The 26,050-nt window shown below is 39.9% G+C and overlaps 1 protein-coding gene across 4 annotated transcripts; it reads right to left on the bottom strand.

The window, feature by feature from the left end:
* Positions 1 to 320: 320 nt before the first annotated feature.
* NAE1 (NEDD8 activating enzyme E1 subunit 1) lies at positions 321 to 24,361 on the bottom strand. Of its 4 annotated transcripts, none has more exons than XM_036834485.1 (20): positions 24,212 to 24,361; positions 20,920 to 21,023; positions 20,771 to 20,831; positions 19,012 to 19,042; positions 18,195 to 18,266; positions 17,879 to 17,958; positions 17,164 to 17,273; positions 15,053 to 15,162; positions 14,092 to 14,154; positions 13,633 to 13,696; positions 12,891 to 12,982; positions 10,842 to 10,901; positions 10,615 to 10,748; positions 8,500 to 8,575; positions 8,221 to 8,260; positions 6,870 to 6,956; positions 6,276 to 6,368; positions 2,879 to 2,993; positions 2,744 to 2,793; positions 321 to 641 (listed from the first exon to the last, which is right to left on the bottom strand). In XM_036834485.1, exons 1-20 carry the CDS (start codon positions 24,262 to 24,264, stop codon positions 532 to 534), a joined length of 1,605 nt encoding a protein of 534 aa, XP_036690380.1. In that variant the 5' UTR covers positions 24,265 to 24,361; the 3' UTR covers positions 321 to 531. The 4 variants fall into 4 exon arrangements, with proteins under 4 accessions (XP_036690380.1, XP_036690382.1, XP_036690383.1 ...); XM_036834487.1 differs by lacking the exon at positions 20,920 to 21,023 and adding an exon at positions 20,358 to 20,368 and having other exon boundaries at positions 379 to 641; positions 24,212 to 24,332; XM_036834486.1 differs by lacking the exon at positions 20,920 to 21,023 and having other exon boundaries at positions 380 to 641; positions 24,212 to 24,332.
* Positions 24,362 to 26,050: the final 1,689 nt, after the last annotated feature.

Consider the following 26,050-nt stretch of genomic DNA (forward strand, 5'->3'; position numbering starts at 1 on the left):
CGTTGTGGTGTGCGGGCTGTGCGGGCTTCTCATTGCGGTGGCTTCTCTTGTTGCAGAGCACAGGCTCTAGGCGCGTGGGCTTCAGTAGTTGTGGCACGCGGGCTCAGTAGTTGTCGCTCACAAGCTCTAGAGTGCAGGCTCAGTAGTTGTGGCGCACGGGCTTAGTTGCTCCACGGCATGTGGGATCTTCCCAGACCAGGGATCGAACCCATGTCCCCTGCATTGGCAGACGGATTCTTATCCACTGCACCACCAGGGAAGTCCATACAAGACATTTCTATGATAAGTAACTTTGAAATAGCAAGCCAGAAATAATGAACTCAGTTAGAAATGGATAGCTTTTATTCTCTGAGAACACTGTTTCCTTCCTCCCTCCACCTCAGCTCCCCAAAGAACAAGACTACATTATTACAAATGAGAAAAATATTTATTAAGGAAACAACAGTTCTCCCTTAGCAGAACTTTACAGACTAGAGCACAACCTGAAGACAATTACAGTTTCAGTCATTAACACACTATAGGGTACTTATTCTACAACTGGAAAGTTGCTGAAGTTTGTGACATGCCACTATAAATGTAAGTATTATTAAAAATTACAAATTGTTTGGTGATTACTTTGATAACCTCTTGAGCAGCAGCTCCTGCAAGGAAAAAGGAGAAAACAAATCTTTGAAAAAGGTAAATTTCAAGAGTTCTATAAAAATATTCAATTCTGTAAAGAAAACCTTTCCTTTCCAAAACCAAAGATGTTTAAAAGTAATCCAAAACAGACATAACTTACTGAGTCATATCAAAACAAAGGACAATTTTTTATAACTATGTTATTAAAGGAAATAAAAATTTTGTTCTATACATTCACACCCTGGGGTATTATGCCATAGTTTAAAAGAAAGAAGAATTTTAAATTATGGTGGTTTAAAAAGACTGGCAAAATATATTAAGCAAGAAAAAGTCAAAACAGTAGTATGCATGACTGCACTTTTTTTAAAGGCTAAATATAGGCAGAAAGGATTCTCAAAGGATAGCCTTCTGTTGCATTTGAATTTTACCCTAAGCATGTTTTATAATAAAAAGGGGGTAAAGGGGCTTCCCTGGTGGTGCAGTGGTTAAGAATCCGCCTGCCAATGCAGGGGACACGGGTTTGAGCCCTGGTCCAGGAAGATCCCACATGCCGCGGAGCAACTAAGCCCGTGTGCCACAACTACTGAGCCTGTGCTCCAGAGCCCGCGAGCCACACTCCTGAAGCCCGGGCGCCTAGAGCCCGTGCTCTGCAACAAGAGAAGCCACCACAGTGAGAAGCCCGCACACCGCAACTAGAGAAAGCTTGCGTGCAGCAACAAAGACCCAATGCAGCCAAAAATAAATAAAATAAATAAATTTTTTTTAAAAAGGGGGGGTAAAGGAATATCTGTAATTTGGAAAGGATCTATATTAGATACCAAGACTGCTATACTCAGTAACAGTCTGAGTATATAGTAACAGTAACAAGTTTTAAAGTTACTATTCAAAACAAAACAACAGAAAAAAAAAAACAACTACCAAGAAAACAAGTTTTCATCTTTTATAATCTGAAGCTTCTGCTTTCACATTCACTGATTCAATAAAATTTGAGACTCTAGTGTACCAGATACTGTCCTAGGCACTAGGGATACAGCAGGGAACAAAAGACAAAAATCCTTATCCTCATGGATCTTACTTTTCAGTAGTGAGGGAGAGAGAATTTACAAATAAGTAAAATGTCAAGTGACTAAGTGCTAAGGAGAAAAAGCAAGGAAGGGGGATATGATGCAAGAGGAGGGACTGTTTTAAATCAGGGAATCAGGGATGGCCTCACAGGGAAGATAATACTTAAACAAAGACCTGAAAGAAATGACTTGTGCAGAATGATTATAGAATGCACATGTTATAGACTGAATGCATGTCCCCCAAAATTCATATGTTAAAGCCTTAACCCCCAATGTTACCATATTTGGAGATGGAGTTGGAGTTTTTGGGAGGTAATTAGGTAATTGAGGTCATGGGGGTGGGGCCCTCATGATGGGAATTAGTATACTTATAAGAAGAGACACCAGAGAGCCTCCTCACCTTCCTGCACAAAGAAGAGGTTATGGCACACAGCAAGATGGTGACTGCCTACAAGCCACGAAGAGAGGCCTCACCAGAAACCAACTATGCTGGCCCTGACCTCAAACTTCCAGGCTCCAAGGAGTTTTTTTAAGAGGTGGTATTGTTGAGTTGGGTCCTGAAGAACAGGTAGATTTTAGACATGCAGGCAACAGGGAGACTTAAGGCAAATGGGCCCAGAGTGGGGTAAAGATTCAAGGAGCAGGAAATCAAAGGGCATGTCTAGGGGAAAAGCAAGTAACTTGAAAAAACCAAGGCCAGAAAGGCTGGGTAAAACCAGAACACAGAATGTTTTAAATGTCAAATGAAAGACTCTGGATTTATTTTCCGAGGACTACTGTAGTGTATATGTGTGTACTGCCAGGTCAGAGGGTTAGTTAAGTGAGAGACACAATCAGAGCTATGCTTTAGAAAGATTGATTACTCTTCAGGAGTTTAAAATGGACAGCAGTGGGAGAGATGGAAAGCAGGGAGACCAGTTTGGGGGCTACCAAAATAATCTAAACTCAATATAACATTGTGCTTCACTGACCTCCCTAGTTAAAACAGCTGGGAAAACAAAACTTCATAACTGTACTATATAACAACAGGTGACAGTCTTCTCATCTCTGGAACTCACCCCCTAAGAATGCAGCAATGGTGTGTGGTTCAGCAGCTCCATATCGGCAACTACAGGAAAGGATGGAGACATGAACATAGATTAGCCTTATGACAGGACAGTATTGTCTCTTGCATTCCCTAAAAAAATACTCACAATTCATGGACATAATCATCTTTCACCATTATGGATAATCCATATTCCTGAAGGAAGCCAGTGAGACAAGACTTCAACTTGCCTGTATCTTCTTCAACTTGATAGTTAGATACCCCTAAAATATATATATGTAAATTAATTTTCATTAAAATAAATATGTGACTCAAAATTATTGGCTATCTCCTTTATTTAATCCAGTTTTAGGTGTTCTAGTCCAAACATTAAGGTGTAAAACTGAAATAAGAACAAAAATAATGTAAAATTGAGACTAATATTTGCAACTATCACAAATCTATAACAATCAAAGAAACCATCTAAAATCTATTAAAAATTTGAGTTTGACAAATCTGCTTTGTTCAGTGCTCCTTACCCAGTATCTAGAAGAGTATCTGACACATAGTGGTGCTCAATAATTATTTGATAGAACTGAATGAATGAGAAAGTAATGTCCTATTTATACCCTTTATAAAAATTATAGTGGCGCAGTGGTTGAGAATCTGCCTGCCAATGCAGGGGACACGGGTTCGAGCCCTGGTCTGGGAAGATCCCACATGCCGTGGAGCAACTGGGCCCGTGAGCCACAATTACTGAGCCTGCGCGTCTGGAGCCTGTGCTCCGCAACAAGAGAGGCCGCGATAGTGAGAGGCCCGCACACCGCGATGAAGAGTGGCCCCCACTTGCCACAACTAGACAAAGCCCTCGCACAGAAATGAAGACCCAACACAGCCATAAATAAATAAATTAAAAAAAAATTATAGCGTTTATTACCCATTTCCAGGAGATTAAATGACACATATAAAACTATAATAATAGGTAACACTTATGGAGCATTAATAGATGCTGGACATTGTTCTAAACACCATCTAAAATATTAATTCATTTAATCCTTATAGCAACCCTATGAAGTAGGCACTATTATTATCTTCATTTTACAGATAAGGAAACTGAGGCACAGACAGATTAAGTTATTTGCCCGAGTTACTTAGCTCATAAGTAGGAAAACTGCGATATGAGCCCAAGCAGTTCTTAATGATTAAACTATAATGTCTCCAAAGGTAAGCTATTATTATTATTACTACTGGAAGGAAAAATGTAATTGCCATAATATCCAGGTATTACTAAATCCCTCTAGTTTATTTTATTTTTTAACCCCTCTAGTTTAAAAACTATCATCGGGACTTCCCTGGTGGCGCAGTGGTTAAGAATCCACCTGCCAACGCAGGGGACACGGGTTTGAGCCCTGGTCTGGGAAGATCCCACATGCCGCGGAGCAACTAAGCCCATGCGCCACAACTACTGAGCCTGTGCTCTAGAGCCTGCGAGCCACAACTACTAATCCCGCATGCCACAACTACTGAAGCCTGCACACCTAGAGCCCGTGCTCTGCAACAAGAGAAGCCACCATGATGAGAAGCCCGTGCACCGCAATAAAGAGTAGCCCCCCACTCGCCGCAACTAGAGAAAGCCCCTGTGCAGCAATGAAGACCCAACGCAGCCAAAAATAAAAATAAACTAATTAATAAAAAAAAAAACCTATCACTCCTTCTCAAAATAGTAGCATCTACCCTTTATTGAGTACTTAAAAAAAGCTAAGCAGTATGTTAAGTGATTTTCATATATCACGTATCTAACCCTTACTATCTAATAGAGTAGTTATTATTATCACCTTTCCATACTGAGAGAACTGAGACTTGGAGGGAAATAGTGACTCACCCGAGATCAAGCGATAAGTGATAGAACTTGGATTTGAACCTAGGTTTAACTCCAAAGCCTGTGCTCTATGTAATAGCTAATCTCCCATGATGGCTCCCCAGTGAACACCTCTTCGTGCCCTTGTGTGGTCCCCCTTCCGCTCTTAATCTAATGTGACCCTGTGAAGCCAACAGAACATGACATAAGTGATGCTGTGACTTCCAAGGCCAAGTCGTAAAAAGCCTTGTACCTTCCACCTGGGTCTTCTGGAATGTTAACTCTGGGGAAGGCAGCCACTATGTAAGAAATCTAGGACTCCCATGCTAAAAGGAAGCCCCAAGTAGCCATGTGGAGAGAGAGGCCTGACCAGCACCCGCCCGCTCCCCCCACAGCAGTTCCGGATATCCCAACTAAAGTGCCACACATGTGAGTGAGCATGTCTTCTTGGATGACTCCAGCCCCAGGCGTCATGCAACTCCGTGAGATCCCCTTCCCCCAGTGAGAACTGCCTAACCGAGCCCAGCCAATCCACAAAGTAATGAGACAGAAAAACTGATTGTTTTAAACTACTAAATTTGGGGATGGTTGGTTGTGCAAGAGATAACCAAAAATACATTCTAAGCAAACAATACAAATAAAGCAATACATATTTGGTGTTTATTCCTTTTCCTTTTCTGGTAAGCTTGTCATTAAGATTATAACTCAGTGGGTATACTACATCAGTTGGGGCAACAGGTTTTATGACACACCCAGAAGGTGCTGCTATGCAATAATCCTGCACAATTAAAATTATCATCTTAATAAAGATATCCTGGGCAACTGAAGACCTTTGAGCATATGCCAATTCCCCAATTACTACATTTACAGATAACAAAAAATAGATACTGAGCAAAGAAACTTCTTCAGAGTTCTGAGCTCAGAAATCACAGGCATACTTCTTGTGGCTTTCTCATTCCACTATATCAAATTCAGTGTGAGTCTTAGGAGTAAACTGTACAAACTGACAGGAAAAAATTTTATCCTATATGCAATCAACAAACAGTCCCCTGTGTTGAATCAAACACTACTTGCAACTGGTTACACTTAAAAAACAAATGGTATTTCCTCACTGAGACGAACCAGGTGTAAATTGTTTACAGTGTGACTTCAAGCATCACTACTGCAAACACCCCAAGAATCCTTTAAGATTTCATTCTATTTAAGTATTTATTTAAGATTTTATTGGGGACTTCCCTAGCGGCACAGTGGTTAAGAATCTGCCTGCCAATGCAGGAGTCATGGGTTCGAGCCCTGGTCCAGGAAGATCCCACATGCCGCAGAGCAACTAAGCTCGTGTGCCACAACTACTGAGCCATATGCCACAACGACTGAAACCCGTGCACCTAGAGCCCATGCTCTGCAACACAGACAAGCCACCGCAATGAGAAGCCCGCACACTGCAAGAAAAGTAGCCCCCGCTCACCACAACTAGAGAAAGCCTGCGTGCAGCAACAAAGACCCAACGCAGACAAAAATAAATAAATTAAAAAAAAAAAAAAAAAGATTTCATTGGGAATTCCCTGGTGGTCCAGTGGTTAGGACTTAGAGCTTTCACTGCTGTGGCCTGGGTTCAATCCCTGGTCAGGGAACTAAGATCCCACAAGCCATGCTGTGTGGCCAAAAAAAAAGATTTTATTGTATTTGATAATTTGATTGCTATTCTTACCTGGATATCTACCATGTTGTTTATGAAATCTATCAACAGCCCGTAACATTAAGTATAATACTATCTCATTATCTGGATTGTCCATGCTGGAAACTGAAAGGAAAAAAATTTCAGTATAATTTGTGTAATTCATGACATAAAAACAAGGAAGGACTGAATTTACTATATACTCAAGTTTCAGAATACAAGGCAATTCTATCATAAAATTTAAATATTTTGTGACAATAAAATAGAAAATGATAAATAATTATAAAATAAAGGGAGATACGTTATTGAGATAAAACTCAATGGTCTTATGGACTATTAGCTATGGTCACATAACCTCTACTAAGGTAGTATTATGCTGACTTTAGCTCTTCTACATATCACACAACTTACTCAGTGACCTAAATAGGATTTCATGTATGTATATATTAAGTTTTATATTTGAAATTACGAGTTCTTGGACAGGTTTATAGAATAAAATTTAGAGTATAAATATTTACATTATCCTTTATGTTATCACCATACACTCTACTATACATTCTGTTATACACAAAATATTTACATCCTTAGAATTAATTAATAACCTAGCATCAAAAGGTTATTACTTACTAATTTCATCCTTGTTAACTGTATGCAAGCCATATTCTTCAGCTAAGGATCGACATCTCACCACTCGAAGAAATGCAGAATTGCTGCCTGAACACAGAAAAGACATTATGGAAGTAAATGGTTAAGATACATGACTATCCCGATTAAGAACAGGAAATTCTGTGTATCCTCTTTACAGACATGGAAGTATGAAGAAAAGGTTCTAATAGTTAGCAGAGACGGCATCAGAACACAAGTTATCTTAAATTCATGTCCTTGGCATTACAACCAGTTCAGCACTGACCACATAGATGATGGCACTTCTCTGAGCCTCAGTTTTCACTTGTAAAATGGAGATATATTGTTTACCTTTGAGCTGTTCTGTGGATCAAAAGTGTAACTGTGTACAGTACATACCAAGCAGAATACCTGATAGGGCTCAACGAATAGTAGTTTTTTATCATTATTATGGACAAGCAGTACTGAAGGAGAGTGTTATACATACTGTGCTCTGAGTATACGTAAGGCTTTAAAAAAAAAAAAAAAAAGCAAAAAACTTTGTATTATGGAAATTTTCAAACATATCCCAATAGAGGCCAGAATAATAAACTCTCAAATACCCAACACATCCAGCTTTTAAGCTGGTATCATATAATCTAGTAGCACAAACACTAATGCATAAACACGGTGTAAGATTAGTAGTGGAACAAAACATTGAAACTAAGCCTAAACAAACATGTTGGAGAGTCTTAAAATGAATAATTTGGATAAATAATTTTAAGGATGGGTAACATACAAAATATAGACTTTTGCAGAAACTAGGGGTCATAGCTACAGGGAAAAATCCTCAGATGGCATGTAAAACAGATTTTTATTACTCTTAAACTAACTCTTAAATTCTCTGGGCCTACTCAGGAGTTATCAAGAAGACCCCAGGAGCCTAGCCACTCTGAAACTAGATGGCAAAATTCTTAATTCTATCACAGTCCTTTAAAACTGATCAAAGTTACTATTTAAACCAATACTGTCAATGTACATGTGACTCAAGACTTCACACCCAAAGTCTTCAGATAAAACTTTCCCAAGTTATTTAAAATTAGTAAGCTGAAAATAATTCTGTATTACTGATAATTTTCAATTAATTGATCTTCATGTCTTTTTAGCATTAGATAAATATGCTCTACCTCTGACCAGTCTTAGAATACCCTCTCCATTTATTGTAAGAAAAAAAAACCTTACCCAATAATTACCTATGTCAATACCACTGAGACCATGGAAAATTTTTAATTTCAACCATTTAAAATTGCTGGGAACATTTCCCATGGCACATTTTTATCAAACAAAATAAGGAAATTAAGTCAAGGTGACTTACAGAGTAATTTTAATTCTTTCTCTGAAATGGACTCTGGTGCCTGTAAAGAGATAAATGCAGATTTTGCTCCAGTATAAAAGCAGATTAACAGAGGGTGCAGCACAAAGCCCATCACTATGACAGGACTTCTCATTAGCAGGCAAGTGAGGACCCCTCTAAAGAAGCTTTGAGCCAGTGCCACACCTTCTCTCTAAGCCTTTTCTGGCTGGAGTTACATGATGCAATCAGGCCTATATGCAGCTGTACTGTCCATCAAAGGCAGTGTGCCCAGCAGCTTACCTGGCCTATAGACTGAAGCAATTTGGCAACGTGATTACCCACAGCAGCAGCATCTTTCTTTGCTTTTTCACGGTAACTGGAAAAGAACAACAAAAAGCTACTATTAACGAATATTTAAATTACCAAATTTGGGGACTTCCCTGGTGGCACAGTGGTTAAGAATCTGCCTGCCAGTGCAGGGGACACGGGTTCGAGCCCTGGGCTGGGAAGATCCCACATGCCGCGGAGCAACTAAGCCCGTGTGCCACAACTACTGAGCCTGAGCTCTAGAGCCCATGAGCCACAACTACTGAGCCCACGTGCCACAACTACTGAAGCCCACGTGCCTAGAGCCCATGCTCCGCAACAAGAGAAGCCATGGCAATGAGAAGACCGCGCACCGCAACAAAGAGTAGCCCCCACTTGGCACAACTGGAGAAAGCCTGTGCGCAGCAACAAAGACCCAAAGCAGCCAAATATAATTAATTAATTAATTAATTAATTACCAAATTTAAATATCACCATGAATCAAACAAAAAATGTCTTTCCCTTTCATGAAAAAATACTGATCTGAAAACACATGGAATGTGACAATGCCATGGAAATGCTACCAGCACCTGTTAGTGGTTGGTGATGGATTCTTGGACTCCACTAATAACCTAGGCTCCCTCAATAATTAACAGCACCTAACTTAAAAACTGCCCTCCTAGACAGATCCATGATCCATGCTTCTCTGACAGAGGACCTAACAAAATATGTTGCAAAAGAATACAATCTCCTTGAAGTCAAGTCCAAGGAAAGTTAAATACTTCAAAACTGTCCATCTACAAATTCATGTAAAACTTTTCTTTAAGTCTATTTACATTTTCACCTCTAGAGATGATGTGTTAAGCTGACTACCTCTGATATGAGGTCATAATTCTTTTGTCCTCAACTGACTTTTCCCAAGTTTTAGGTAGTTGAACTTTTAGGCTAGGGCAATAAAGATGTGTTAGAGAATGACTGAGATGAAGAGTACAATCTGTCTAGGGAACGGAGACCTCTGTGTGTCATTATCTGGCCCCTGAAGAAACAAGGCCGGTGGCCCTGGATTCATCAGCACCATGCCCGAAGTACACAAGGGTAATATCCATTGAGACCTGTCCTTATGACAATCTACCTGGGTTCAGGCTAGTGATACCTGGATAGCAGGTGTCTATCTATAGTCATGAACTCTTTAAATTATGAAAATTAATGACAAAAAATTCATCAAAACTAAAGACTTCAAAGTTTTAAATTACAGATAAAAGAGAGTATAGGGCCATAGTTAAGAGTACAGAGGTGAGTTTCATAGATTCAGGTCTTGGTTTTGCCATTTCCCAGTTGTCAGACCCTGAAAAAATTACCTCTTCTATGTCTTAGTTTTCTCACCTGTAAAACTGGGACAATAATAGTATCTCTCTCATAGGGCTGTTGTGAATATTAAATTAGTTAATACATAGAACAGTTGATAGCACAGAGTTAAGTGCTCAAATATTAGGTTTTATCTTGAAATATGAAAAACAATATCTGACCCCTCAGGGGATATGTGGGAACTCTATACTTTCTGCTCAAGTTTGCTGTGAACTTAAACTATTCTTAAAAATAAAATATATTAAAAAAAAATCTGCCCCCTAAGTTTTTTAGCTTATTTTTATAAATTTATTTATTTATTTTTGGCTGCATTGGGTCTTCGTTGTTGCACGCGGGCTTTCTCTAGTTGTGGCGAGTGGAGGCTACTCTTCGTTGCGGTGTGCGGGCTTCTCATTGCAGTGGCTTCTCTTGTTGTGGAGCACGGGCTCTAGGCGTGCAGGCTTCCGTAGCTGTGGTTCGCAGGCTCTAGAGCACAGGCTCAGTAGTTGTGGCGCACGGGCTTAGTTACTCTGCGGCATGTGGAATCTTCCCGGACCAGGGATAGAACCTGTGTCCCCGCATTGGCAGGGATCGGATTCTTAACCACTACGCCACTAGGGAAGTCCCTTAGATTATTTTTAAAGTGATAAGATTATAACAGGTTTCCATTTGATTTCTGATTTCTGGTAGACTGATAAAATATGTTCATCTCTAATATAAACAGATTGATTTTTCTACTACATAGTTTGAAAACAGGTGACTTACACATTTTGCAGTTTTATATATTTGCCTGAATCTGCAATCATATCAGGAATTGTGCCTCGAACAGGTAAATTTCCTTGACCCTCTTTGGCCACAAATTCCTTTAAGGCACGAGCTAAAATCCAAAATGTCGGAGTCTAAAAGAAGCAAAAAAAATTAATATTAAGTGACATCTGAATTTGACCCAAAGGTTAAGGTGGCACTATTTTTACTTTTTTTGTTATTGTTACCTGTTTGGTGATATTTATGCAGCGATCATCATTAAATATATCTTCAATACTGCTTGGGATCTAACAAAGGAACATGAAACATTTACTTATACTAAGAATTAATATAAGTTCACTTTTATTTTCACTGCCCACTTTAACTTTCACTGCAATTTTCCAAACAAGTTCAAATACAAACTTAGACTTTTATTCAGAATCACCACCAGATGGAGATTTTTGGGGAAAGAGCGAATGGAAGAAAGTCCCCTCCTGCCCACTGCTGTTAGCGTTAAAGACTGACCTATTCTCTTACATCATAAAGAAGGAACCTAAGTAAATCTTTTTATAGTCATATTTGAAGACAGAACAAAGATAACAGACATTAATACCAAGCTAGATTTGTAGTCCTTCATGTTTTTCCATCTTGGCAAAAATCTGAAACCCTTACATCCTAATTAGTGACTGCTGAAAGAGACAACCACTCTGACAAAAACGAGATAGTTAAATTAAGGACTTTTAATGCTAGCAAGAACATCATACATTAATAAAAACTATAGAAATCTTAGGCTTTGATTCTACTGTTGTGTGGAAAAAAGAACTTTCTTACTGGTAATTCCTAACTGTTCTGCTTCCATTCCCAGTCCCCTACAGTCTTTTGTCCTCACAAGAGCCAGAATAATTTTTTTAGAAATATAAATCAGGTCACTCCATTCCCCTGCTCAAAACACTTTAGTGGCCTGCAGTGCCTTTATGATCAGGCCCTTTCTGCCTCTCCAAACTTAAATCCCTCCCACCTCTTTCCCCCTTGTTTACTTCATTCCAATCACAGTGGCTTTCATACTGATCCTTGAACAAATGCCAAGCATCATCCCACTTCTGGGCCTTTGCACATGTGCTTCCTTGGCCTGAAAAGCTCTTCCTCCAGACCTCTGCATGACACTTCACTTAGGCTTCTGCTTAAACACATCTCTTTGAGAGTCTCCCTGGCTCCTCCTGATCCCAGACCTCCTATCACGCTCTACCCCTTTGTTCTACTCTAATTTTGTTCACAGCACCTGGTACATTTGTCTGTTTGCTTAGTTCACTGTCCCCCAACCATGAGAACCTTGTTTTTTTTTAATTGGGGTAAATTTTACATTCAGCAAAATGTACAATTCAATGTTTTTTGAGAACTATACACATACTTCTAACCATCACCCCAACTGAGACACAGAAAATTTTCATCACCCCAGAAAACTGTGTGAGTCACAGAGCACACATTTTTAATCACTCAGCAACACTACCTCATTGTCTCCAAAAAGTATGTAATGACACCTTGAGTGCTCTCCTAACTTGAAAGGTAGCATTTTTTCCTGTTTTAAATTATAAGAAAATTCTGGGAATTCCCTGGTGGTCCAGTGGTTAGGACTCCACACTCTCACTGCTGAGGGCCCGGGTTCAATCCCTGTCAGGGAACTAAGATCCCACAATCTGTGTGGTGCAGCCAAAAAAAGATTAAAAAAAAAAAAAAAAAAAAGATTAAAAAAATAATAATAAAATTCTAACTTATACTACCAGTTGTGTTATTCCAAAGTTCCCCAAAAAACTCACTGGCCAGAATTCAAAAACAAAACAACAACAAAACAAAGAGCATCTAAACTAGGTTATCCTCCAAGTAATTTTTAAGGTATACAATGTCATTAAGAACATCTTCCAATATATCCAAATAATTACTGTCAAAAGCAAAGTAGGGTAAGATTTAACTTTTCAGGCAACACTATTTTGGACCAGCAAAATACCACCTTCATTATATAAGTCCTACCCCCAAACACTTACTATTCACAAATCATGTACTTCAAACAATTAATTTATATAAATCACTGTATCAAATTATATGCTGAAGCACTGAGATCCATTTTAACAAGGACAATACAGAATCTTATTAAAAGAATATTCAAGCTGTATTATAGATATTAATTTCTAACCAACTCTACAATTTGAGAAATATTAAATTAAATCTAAAATCAACTATTTCACATATGAGGACTTCAGAAAACACCTTTCATTTGTGAATACCGCAGCAGCTCTTAATACCTGAGTTGTATTTAGTGCTGTGTTAACATTTTTAATAGCTTCTTCAAAATTCTCTTCATCTTCCGGAGCCCCATTTTCATTCTTTAGAATTCCTATTAAAATAGAAATTGATTAGCAAACAACGGCCCTTTTCTTTTCATTCTTTCTCTCCCCCCAGCATTATGGAGATAACCTTGTCAGATTCTGAAGGGAGGATTGGATACTGAACCTTAAGAAGAAATATGGCTAATCACTACTCATTCTTAAAACTACACAAGGAGTGGCTCCTTAACCTCCCGAGGAAAATAAAATAAAAGCTCATGATGGGGGTTTCCCTGGTGGCGCAGTGGTTAAGAATCCACCTGCCAATGCATGAGACACGGGTTCAAGCCCTGGTCCGGGAAGATCCCACATGCTGCGGAGCAACTAAGTCCATGCGCCACAACTACTGAGCCTGTGCTCTAGAGTGCACGAGCCACGACTACTGAAGCCCACGCACCTAGAGCCCGTGCTCCTCAACAAGAGAAGCCACCGCAATGAGAAGCCCGCGCACCGCAGCGAAGAGTAGCCTCCGCTCGCCGCAAGTAAAGAAAGCCCATGTGCAGCAATGAAGACCCAATGCAGCCAAAAATAAATTAAAAAAAAAAAAAAAAAAAGCTCATGATGGCATCATCTGACAAAGGTGTTGACAGAAATCCAATAAACATTAGCTTCAAGCAATATGCTTTTCAAACTTTATACATTTAATCACATCCCATATTACCTTGTCTAATCAAATCTCTGAAGTCTTCTTTTTCTTTATACGTTTTAGGTATTCGTCCATTTGTCTAAATTGGGTTAAAAAAATTTTTAATCTAGTTGTAAAAACTCAAAATATGGAAATTGAAAGTCCAGTTTCCCCCTATCCATATGAGATTTCATCAGCAAATCTATACCTCGGTGAAATCAGCTGACTTGATAGAAAACAGAAACTGTGGGCCATTTCTCTACATTCATTCCCCACTGCCAGTTTCAGAATGACATTTGTTCAAACTTCATTTTGTTAATAAAAATGTCAGTATCAAAAGAGAAACTGCTAGATTTAAATTAGCAGTTTAAATCAGCTGCCCTATAACCACATAAGGAAAAAAAATCAATGTCCCACCCCCCCAATGAAATTCTTTATAATAAACTGAAAAAATACAGTCACATATGGAATTTCTTTTTTCAAGAAAGGACATACTTCACTATACCACTGTGCTAAATATTTAGCTATGATCACAATCCATGGAGTGTGGCTATGGTCCTAAAAATAAAAGAATCAAAGGAAATATCAGTATTAGTTAACATTATTTTTCACTATACCATATCATTTTCAACAAATTCAACAATATTTATTAAATTCAATTACTCAACAATGTTTACATCTCTCAGTATATGTGGAATAATGAGCGAAGGAAAATGAACTGGGTTAACAAAAATTGCTTTACAAAGATTTTGAAGGCAGTGTCCAATTTAATTCTAATCAGGCAGGTATATACTATGATTGTCCCCATTTTACCATTAAGAAAACTGTCTCAGGGACTGCCACCCAAAAACAAAGCTCAAGTATCTTGATTTCAGATACCAAACCTAGACTAAGGAAAAGGGATCCTTTCTGTGTTTTCTGATGAACCAAATACCTGCATTTAATTAACGTGTAGTCAGGAAAAAAAAAAAAAAAATATATATATATATATATATATATATGCCTTAAATTACATGGCCTGTTATAAATATCATTATTTCTATAATGAAATATGCAGTTGCCTTGGTAATTCTCAAACACTAAAAATAAGTTTTAAGAGGTGTCAATTTCAACAAACACCACCCCAAATTCAAACTGTTTTAAAAAGTACATCTATTTGTTTAGGAAAGAACCATGAAGAGGGCTTCTGGGATATGTTAATGTCCAATTTCTTGACCTGGGTGTTGATTACACAGATATGTTCAGTTAATGCACTTTTCTTCAATAAAAAAGTTTTTAAATTTTGGGGAAAGATAGATTTATTTAAAACAAATTAGGTACAATGTTGTTATTATGTGACCTGGATGACAGGACTATGGAGGTTTATAATATTTCCTCACTTTGTAATTCAAAAACCTTAGGTTAAAAACAAAGTTTTAAGTATACCTATAAATGGAAGGTCACACACACTACCAACCTTTTTCTCCATATGATCCAAATCATAAGACTGAAAATGTTCTCTCAGTTCAGGAAATGGCTTATCCAGTCGTAGATCCTCTAATGCATTATCTGGATGAGATTCTATTACTGTGAAACAAATAATTCCAAAAGACTTACTTCTTTAGCAATACTGCTGGCAGTACATACATTATAGGAACTTAGGAAATCTGTAAGTTTTAAATGGACATAGGGCCTACAGGTTTTTCTCATTGTTTTGTTCATTACTGAGTTAAATTTACATATACATATAAATTTATATTTTACTAAATGCACAAATGTTAAGTGGACTATAGTTTTAATAAAAGTAAAATCAAGATTCCTTTAGTGAAGAATTTTCTTGTTATTACAATCGGAAAAGATCAAAATAGGTAAAATTTGTGTTCCGGTAGCACCCAACAACCTACCCTTCCTCTGCCTGTGGTCTCTAACAGACAGCATCACCATCTACCTAGACCTCTTCCCTAGAAATGTGATGGTCTTCCCTGACTTCGAGCTTCCTTGGGCCAGTATCAGTCACTCCCCACACATCCTGATGTCACTTCCTACACAGCTCTCCACATAGGGGAGCATGAGAAAGTGTGCAATTTCAGTGAGTGTTTAGAGCTAGGCTCCATTCTGTCACTTGCTAGCTGTGTGACCTTAGGCAAATAACTTAATCTCTCTATGCCTCAGCATCCTTGTCTGTAAAAAGCAGGTAAAACAGTATCTGCCTTACAAGGATTTTGGAAAGATTAAGTGAAATAATCCACATAAAGGCAGGCACACAACTAGCAATGTTTTTTTTTTTGTTTTTTTTGTTTTTTTTTTTTAAGCAAGGGATACTTTTTTTTTTTTTTAATTTTATTTATTTATTTATTTACGGCTGTGTTGGGTCTTCGTTTCTGTGTGAGGGCTTTCTCTAGTTGTGGCGAGTGGGGGCCACTCTTCATCGCGGTGCACGGGCCTCTCATTATCACGGCCTCTCCTGTTGCGGAGCACGGGCTCCAGACGCGCAGGCTCAGTAATTGTGGCTCACGGGCCCAGCTGCTCCGCGGCATTGTGGGATCTTCCCAGACCAGGGCTCGAACCCGTGTCCCCTGCATTGGCAGGCAGATTCTCAACCACTGTGCCACCAGGGAAGCCCACAAATAGCAATGTTAACCTTCATTACCATCTACCCCCTCTTCCCTATCCTTATAACATCTGCCCTCAGTCAGGGGCTCTCTCTCTGTCTCTTTCTCTCACCTAGACAACTGAAAATGTCCTAAAAGCAACCCTTGTCTCTAATCTTTGCCCCTTCAAATCCATTCATTCTCCACCGGGTTTCAGAGTGACCGGTTTAAAACAAAATGTTTACCTCGTCACTTTCCTACTTACAACTTTTAAATGATCCAGCACCACTGCCAAAAACTTATCCTCAAAAGCCACTCCTTAGCTGCCCAAGCAGATACCACTTTTCAGTGATGCTACCAATGCCAATGACTGTCATTACACTAGTAGAGTACCTGGCTCAGAGCAATGCAGGAGTTCTGAACGAAAACTTTATGATGATTTAAGATTAAAATTTTCCAAATAAAGGGACTTGAGCTGATGCAAGCCTGCCTATGGATGAGTTCAGTCTCCTATTAACACTGTTTCCTTGGAACAGTAGTTAGGTAAATGCCTTGCTTGCTGTGTGCAATTACACCTGAACTGGGGAAGCCTAAGGCCTCTATGAGAATGGAACAGAAAACTGGTGGGGGAAAAGGTGGCATATCCTTTCTGTGTCAGTGTAACCCACATACCTTGGCTCTTACCTGTGACAGACATACATGCCCTATGTAGGTTAGGAGGCAAAAAAAGCTAGGTATTTGCATAGCTGCTGGGCCTCCTAATAAGATGAAGAAGCTGCACCTGTTGTATCTCCTGCTTTGTATCCTTCTATAATGCTAAGTAAAGGAAATACAAAGATTAAAGCCTACTGATTCTGACTGCCACTTTGAACGTGTAACCAGAGTTGAGCTGCTACAAATTTACTCTGTGATTTAAAATTGACTTTCTAAATTGTCAAGTTCCTAAAATTATAGCTAAAGCAACCAATAGGAAGCCCCATATGTGCAACAATGTTACCTGGATGTTCTTTTATAATGATCCTCATATAACCAACTAGTCCATATGTCCTACAGATCAAAAGAGGGATTTGGGAATTCCAGAGGACATCTGCTAAATTTAGTAATGTACTGTAAAAGAAGGCACAAAAGATAAGAACATAAGCAAATGGAAACATGCCAAATGTGAAAATGCTTTAAAATAAAGCAACTTTCTTACTAAATAATAAATGCAAAGATATATTCTATTGCATTTACATAAACAGCATATTTACATAAAGATATGCTGAAAAGCAAGCAATTCCACAAGGCTGCAGTCTCAAAGAAAGTATATCTTTTGGACTAGAGAGATATGAAAACCTAGTCCTTTGTATTAGGGAGAATGCTACTGAAAGACATCTCCTAAACATTTCCATAATAAAGAAGAAAATATTTATAAAACCTTTGTATACAGCGCCAAGCACTCCCTATAAGTAATTCTAACTAGTTTTTTTTTTTTTCACTAAAAAAATAACCAATGTTCAATTTAACTGTTCTAAATATATTTTTTTTTAAAGTTTCACATCTCAGTATTTTTCTCTTCCCTATCTTTTTAGTGCTGGAGATCTATAAGCACTTCTAATTAAAGGTTTCTATGGAGTTTAAGAATTTTAAAGACCACAGACTCTGCAGAGAAAACAAAACTATGCAAATCTAATAAGAGATTAAAATAAAAACAAATTAACTTAAAAATTTACCTTTCAGGAAGCTGAGTTGCAACCACAATGGTAAACCTACAGAAAAATGAAGGATCATTGTCTAGAAGGTTTTCTGGACTCTAAATAGGACAGGGGAAAGAAAATCCAACAATTTCACAATCATATTAAAGATGACAGAAACAGTTAAGCTACTTTAGAACAAGTGAGGTAAATGCTAGACTCCAATGTTAAAATAATTCAACTCTCAACATAAATATACAAAGATTCAAAATTCTAAATTCCTAGGACTCTGAATTACTAAAAAATTAAATTTCTGACCAGAAATAATAATGTGTATATATATATATATATATACCTCTTCCACAAAACTCCCAGAGACATCGTTATTTAATTCTTGTAAGAATTCCATGGCGGCTTGAGCTCGGTTCTTTATAAAAACAAAACATTTTACTTGAATTAGAAAACAATTTGGTTAAAATGTAACCCCCTAATTTACAGATCAGGCAAAAACACTGTAAAACAACCCAAATTCCATACATAGATATGACAACTCTGCTTTTCATAGTGTTTAACCTGGGACTAAACCAGAGTATTACTTAAAACAGAGCTAAACCATCATTATTCAGAATTCTTAAATGCTTACATTACTTGCACTCTACTTTTCTGATTAGGCAAATGACCAGAAAACCCTGGAGAGCAGGCAGGGAGATTCTGAGTCAAGTTGAGACTTACTCTAACCTCCCACATTTACAGTCCTGCACATGAGAGATTAGTCATTAAAGAAACAGTCATTTCTATTCAGAATACTATACTAAGTTGACCCATATGGTTTTGTAAGATTTTTAATATGAAATACAAAAATAAGACACATTCTGACTAACTCTTGGTAAAAAAAAATCTTCTTAACCAAAATACTCCAACCTCTGAACATTAACATCACTGAATATTTAGTTTTAATACAGGATACAGTATAAAAACACGAACAGTACTTCTAAGTTCTTAAACTACCAAGCATATAAAGATATACGAGATCAGAAAAAAATGAGATAATTAGCTTTTTTCTCAGAGGAATAATAAGCTCTTTTAAAGTAAAGCTTTTCAAACAATCAAAACATAGTGGCATCACTAGATGTTCAAATACAACTATATTCTATAACAAACTGATTTTTTACCTTGCCAATACTGCTTCTCTGAAGGAAAAAACTAAAATAGAATAAAAACAAATTTAATGGCTTCTCTGACTATAAAGGAAAGGTTATTTGTAATACCAGGTGCATTTCATTCATAGTTTAAAACAAACTATATTTTAATTTCAGACTGTTAACAGCCTTCCTGGAGGAAGAAAGCTGGATGAAACTTGTAACCAAAGACAGGCTAATAAATCAATGTTTCCCAAAGTATGTACCACAGAACATGAATTTCACAAAATGCTCTGAGAGAAAAGGGTTCCCGGGCTTTAAAAAGTGTGGGAAACACCATATGTTATATTCTCTCTTGGAAATTCATAATATACGTAATACGCATGATATTAAAGTCTTACACTAAAGAAATATTTAGTTTCATTTGACCCATTTCCCAAACTCATTTGACCATGGAATCCATTTGCCCATTTAACAGCTACTGACCACACTTGGGAAATGCTGCATTCAACAGTCTGCTTTTGCAGGTAACTATAACAGATTTATTCAGGCTTCCTCCCACACATACCCTTGTTGTGCCCCAAGGTCCAGATCTGAGTCTGCTGATCAGAGTCAACGTACCCTTGGAGCACAAGCTCAGCAGCTCCACAAGAGAAAGAAACCTCATTCTTACTACACCCTGTTCTAACCAACCAAGTAAGCAAAGATAAAAGGACTTTCTCTTTATAGATATCAATAAAAGGGTGTTGTGGTAGTGAAACTTGTATTACCACCCAGAGAAAAGATAACAAAGCTCAGTATGAACCAAATTCTGATTTCCCTTCTATTTACTCATTGTTGTTGTTTACTGACAAATATAGTGAGAGATTCCAGACTCCAAGTCCCTGAAAAGGCAAGCATGAAATCCAAGTTGGGGAATGCTCTGAAAGTCTAAATATGATCATCTTTAAAGAATGATATACAGGCCATCTTTAAAACAACATTTTTAGGGCTTCCCTGGTGGCGCAGTGGTTAAGAATCCACCTGCCAATGCAGGGGACACGGGTTTGAGCCCTGGCCCGGGAAGATCCCACATGCTGCAGAGCAACTAAGCCTGTGCACCACAACTACTGAGCCTGCGCTCTAGAGCCCGTGTGCCGCAACTAGTGAAGCCCGCACACCTAGAGCCCGTGCTGCGCAACAAAAGAAGCCACCGCAGTGAGAAGCCTGCACACCGCAACAAAGAGTAACCCCTGCTCGCCGCAACTAAAGAAAACCTGCGCACAGCAACGAAGACCCAACACAGCCAAAAAAATAAAATAAATTAAATAAATAAATTTATAAAAAAAACCAAAACAAACAGCATTTTTACAGACAGTGTAGTGTAGAAAGAGACATACCTGGACTAAGCCTAGAAGACACCACAAACAAAAGGTAGCTTTTACTATCTTATAATCCAAAAATACAATTATTGTTAATTATATACTAACATCTAGCAATCAATATAAGGACTCAGGAAGGATCCGGATTTCACAAATAAAGTAATAATGACTACCCTTTTTCATTAATAACAAGAATAAAGACAGTAATGATGGGTATCTTTTACTAAAGGCCTATTTGCCAGACACTGTGCTAGCACTTTACCTATATTAACTCACTTCATCCTTGCCATGCTCCTAAGCATAGGGACTATTTCCACCTGGAAGTTAAGTCACCCTGATTGAGGAGTTGAAGCTGGGATTTAGGCCTTGCTCTCCCATGACAATGCACTGCCTTCCCTAACATGCAGGTATTTGAAAAGAACAGAACATACTTATTTCCAGCATCTTCTCCGCTGACCTGATTTCCATCAATAATTGTAAATGAACCAATACCTGGGAGACAAAACAGAGTCAGTCAAGAATATATATTTCTAGCTCAAAACCTTAAAGAAGTAAATTTACAACCACAAAACTATAATACCTGGTAGTACCAAGTTTTTAAGAATTTCAGTTCCTGTAGCTGTTGCATTTATTAGGCAAACATGAGCAGATTCTAAAGCCTCTTGCCCATGATCACCCCACAACCTACAAAAGAATACACAAATTTAACATTTTAAAAACTTTCATGAAAATACAACTTTATTTGAATCGTGATCTTTGATCTTTAAAGTGTTCTTGTATAGAATAACTGATGTGACAACCATGGCAAATATGTGAGACAGGAACAGCAGGAGTTGTTACGGGGGTTATATAGCTGACTAACCTGAGACTCAAACAGGTTGATGCCCGGCATGGTTAAAGGGGGGGTTAAATCAGAACTAAAAATCTGGTCTTCCAGCTCCTAGTCCATTACTCTTTTCAAGCCAGATAACTTACAGAACAGAAAGTCTTTGTAGTCATTAACATTAGAGAAGAATCTTAGATTTATTTATTTATTATTATTATTCTTTTTTTTGGCCGTGTCACGCGGCATGTGGGCCACGTGGGATCTTGGTTCTCCTCCCAGGGATTGAACCTGCGCCCCCTGCAGTGGAAGTGTGGAATTTTAACCACTGGACCGCCAGGAAAGTCCTGAGAAGTACCTTAGATTTAAAACCTATTATTCTCAATTTCATTTCTCCTTAAGTTATAGAGATCCAAAATATTTAAGATCTTGACATAGGACTTATCACCAAGACATCTGCAAGAGTGAGAAAAGCTTTACCAAGAAAACTGAATTATCATCTGAAAAGCCTTCACACTGACTTCAATAAGAGTGCTTTAAAATGTAATTCCCAATGAACATTCTAATAGCATGATTAATAAATGCATACATTAACAAACAGAAAGATGTAATAAGGATTAGAAATATATGTTATAACCTGAAATATATGTTATATCCTGTCACATCAGCATATCATCAACATGGCAAGGTACATGATCAAATAAGCATCATGACAGCTGATCCAACCTGGTTACCTTCACCCAGAAAGCCTATTAACTAATGTATCTTTTCTTGTCAGTATAGGAACTAGTATAGGGGGAGCCCAAATCATTAGAAAAATTTCATAGCCTGGAGGACTGATAGACTTTAAGGTGCCTTCCCTGTCACCTGATCTAAAGCAGATTCCCTCTTTTTATGTAGCCCATATGTCCTCCAGAGCATATCACAACTGTAACTGCCTCATTTGGGTTTTTATTTATTTATTTATTTATTTAATTTATTTAATTTATTTAATTTTGGCTGTGTTTGGTCTTCGTTGTTGTGCCTGGGCTCTCTCTAGTTGCAGTGAGCGGGGCTACTCTTCGTTGTGGTGCGGTGGCTTCTCTTGTTGCAGAGCACGGGCTCTAGGTGCACGGGCTTCAGCAGTTGTGGCTCGTGGGCTCCAGAGTGCAGGCTCAGTAGTTGTGGCGCACGGGCTTAGTTACTCCGCAGCATGTGGGATCTTCCCAGACCAGGGATCGAACCCGTGTGCCCTGCATTGGCAGGTAGATTCTTAACCACTGCGCCACCAGGGAAGCCCTCATTTGGTCTTTTATTTGCTGAACAGCCATCTCTCCATTCCACTCTAAGCTCCATAAGGGTCCAGACCACTCCCTCTGTTCACCACTGGAACCCCAATGCCCGATAGTGCCCTGCCCAGGATAAGTGATCACTGAATAGCTGTCAAATGCATAGAGGAATAGCCTAGAAGAACCAGACAGACTGGAAATGTCTGTTTTTTTCTGTGAAAGTAGAGCACACAGAAGACACCTGACATATTTGGTTGATGGATACCCGGGTAGTTGGAAAGTAAGCCTAAAAGAATACTGGTGCATCTCTAGGTAATATATTTCAAGAAACGGCCCACACAAGAAATCAATCCTCTCTATTCTCTTGCTGGCCTAAGGAAAGCAGGGCCTGTTGACTGCTAGCTGGCTGAACAGCTTTGCTTGTAACTGCTTCCCTCTGACACTTCAAAGCCAATAAACAGTTCTCACGATGAAAGGTAAAGTTTGGCCCTTAAATGGACTGGACTCAGCAAAAATTCTTTTTTGTCACAGTTACTTAGTAATCTAAAATATATTCTCAGCTCTGTCATGTATGGTTACATCTGCACTCAAAACACAAGGACCTCCAAGAATTTACAAGAGAACACAAGTTGGTTACAAGGGCTCTGCCACCTTGCTTCTTTCCCCAGAAGCTCAGGAGCAGATAGTACCAGCTCTGAAAAAGCCAAAAGGACCTGAGTTTACATCCTGGTTCAAATACATGGGAGACTGGGCAGGTTACCGAACTTCTCTAAGACTCAGTTTCCCCATCTATAAAGCAGAGAGAATATCTACCTTCAAGGCTGCTCTCAGAATTGAGTGCATAAAGCCCCTAACACAGCACTAAGCTGTAGGTACAAATGGGTTCCAGTCCTTAGGGACACACTGTAACTTCTGGCTTGGGGGCTCCAGAAAGGAAGGGGGCCAAACATTTGTGTTACTTCTGCTGCCTTAACACACAGAAGATGATCAATAAATAAGGAATGGGGAGCGTTACGAGAAAAGGCATGGGAGAGGAAGTAGTCAAGAACCAGCCCGATGGCTTAGACCTGCAGTGTCCATTAAGGTAGCCATTAGCCACATGTGGCTACTGGGCACTAGAAATAAGGCTAGTCCAAACTGACATGTGCTAGAAGTGTAAAATGCTGGATTTCAAGGACAGAATGGAAAAAAATGTTAAACATCTCTAATAACTTTTTATACTGATTATGTGTTGAAATGGTAACACTTTGGATATATTGGGTTAAATAAAATAAACTGCATGATAAAATTATTTTCACCTGTTTATTTTTCCTTTCTTAATGTGGCTACCAAAATATATATATAACTACACAGGTGGTTTACATGAGACTAGCATTGTATTTCTAGTGGACAGCTCCGGCTTAGAACAATACCTAACACTCGGTGCTGCTCTCTGCGGCCGGGATGGGGTATTCCCGATCCCCTCATTCTGCAAAACGAGAAGCCTGAGCACAGCGAGGTGGAACTGGCAGCCGCCCCGGTGACCCGGCTGACGCTGGTACGGTGCACCTCGACCTGCACACCGCGTGGCGAGCGGGCGGGCGCGCCCCTCGGGGAAGGCGAGTCCCGGCCCTCGAGAAGCACCGCCGGCCCCAGGCCGGAACCCTGAGCGCCGGCCGCACGGCCCGGCCCAGCCCGGTGGGAGGCCTGAGGGAGGCCCAACCACGCCGCCCGCTCGCTTAGCCCCGGCCCGGACGCAGAGGAACCCGCTGGCCCGCCCGACTCGGTGAGCCCTGGCTCACCTCAGCTGCCGGTCGTACTTCTGCTCCTTAAGCAGCTTCCCGGGCTGCGCCATGGCCGCGCCCGCCGCGCGTAGAACCGCTGGGCCACTACAGCGAACGGCCACCACTTCCACGAGCACGCAGGCGCACTAAGCCCCCTTTCGCTGCAGCTGCCTCCTGCGCGCTGCCCGCAGGGGGCGCCGCCACTTCACTGCGCACGCGTCGCCTGTACGCCAGGCGTGTGCGGCCAAAGCTCAGACTGGGGGCTGGTGATCTAGTCCTCCCCAGTGCACCAGCCCCTCTAGTCTGCCAGTCCGAGACTATGTACGCAGTAGCTGTGGGGAACTCGAGCTTTGGAATCAGGCAGATTTAGATTTTAACCACTTACTGGTTGTGAGATCTGCTCTTTACCGCTCATATCCTCAGTTTGTTCCTCTGTGCAATGGGGATAAATGAGCCTCCTTCACAGAGTTCTATTATTCTTAAATGAGATTTTGAATACACAGAACAAGACTCACAAAAAATCATGTCTGAATAATAACTTTCATTATTATGATCATTATTATTCACCCATCTCTTCCATCCTGTCATTCAACAAGCTCACACTAGGGCAGGTTTCCAATCACAAAGCTAGCTGCTCCTGGATGCAGATGCAAAGAGGAATAAGTCCTGGGCTCTGTTCTAGGGGAGTTCATTGTCCCAAGACAGGAGAGGGACAGTAAACGAGTACTCACTAGACAATGTGAAGCTGGGGAGCTGAGAGGTGGGCAGAGGAACCCCACCCACTCCCCCTCTCCAGGAATGTTTCACGTGTTGTGGGCAAGGTAGAATGTTTTAAGCAGAAGGAACAGCAGGTGTCATCCCTGGGAGGCAGAGAAGGCATGACAGGCTGAGGCACTAAAGTTTGGTGTGGTGTGGAGTTAGGTGAAGGGTAGGGAGTGGTCAGGGGAAGTTTGAGGGACAGCAGGGGCCAGGTCACGAGGACTGAGAACATAAAAGCAAGGTGGAATTTAAAGCCCTCCACTTCCTGAAAAGAAACATCCCTTTGGGGATGGGTGCCAAGGAAGGGGATTACCCCATGAGGAAGGGGGAGAGAGAGGAGACTGGAGGGACATGAAGATTCCTTCCTCTCTATCTCCCAGACTCTACAGGCATCTTCAGGTTAATAATTACCTGAAATAAGGTGAAAATGGGCACAGATCTCCACCCCAACCCACCCTGGAATGGGAGCAGGAAAGGGGCACAGTTTGAGAGTAATGATGCAGCGATGATGGATGTAATTCCCCCTAGGTGCTGTCTCCAGGATCAGGTGGGGGCACACCCACTCATGACTTCCCTGACCCCTACATAGCACCCATGGAACACAACTGATGGGAAACAGAGGCATGAGACTTTCCCACTTTGTCATGTGCTTATGCTGTCACAAATCCTCCAATTGGAAAGTGAAATATAAGGGATAATAAAATACACCCATGGAATGTGGGAAGGTCAAAAGGCGACAGGTGAGAGTTCAGTGCAATCATGGACTGCATGAATGAAAACATCCCCAAATTTGGCAGAGGGGAGTCATACTGCCTATGAAGAAATATAAGATTTTGAAAAAGGTTTGTGTTGGTGGTTTCCCATAAAAAAGATACTTCAGGGCTTCCCTGGCGGCGCAGTGGTTGAGAATCCGCCTGCCAATGCAGGGGACACGGGTTCGAGCCCTGGTCCGGGAAGATCCCACATGCCGCAGAGCAGCTAAACCCATGTGCCATAACTACTGAGCCTGTGCTCTAGAGCCTGTGAGCCACAACTACTGAGCCCGTGTGCCGCAACTACTGAAGCCTGCGTGCCTAGAGCCTGTGCTCCACAACAAGA

This window comes from Balaenoptera musculus, chromosome 19, assembly GCF_009873245.2.
Source record: "Balaenoptera musculus isolate JJ_BM4_2016_0621 chromosome 19, mBalMus1.pri.v3, whole genome shotgun sequence".
Lineage (NCBI taxonomy): Eukaryota > Metazoa > Chordata > Mammalia > Artiodactyla > Balaenopteridae > Balaenoptera > Balaenoptera musculus.

Coding starts and splice junctions, on each gene's coding strand:
- NAE1 (XM_036834485.1), bottom strand. CDS start 24,264: ATGGCGCAGCCCGGGAAGCTGCTTAAGGAGCAGAAGTACGACCGGCAG. Junction 15,163..17,163: donor CATTATAAAAGAACATCCAG/GTAACATTGTTG, acceptor TTTGTTTCACAG/TAATAGAATCTCATCCAGAT. Junction 2,994..6,275: donor ACAACATGGTAGATATCCAG/GTAAGAATAGCA, acceptor TATATATTTTAG/GGGTATCTAACTATCAAGTT.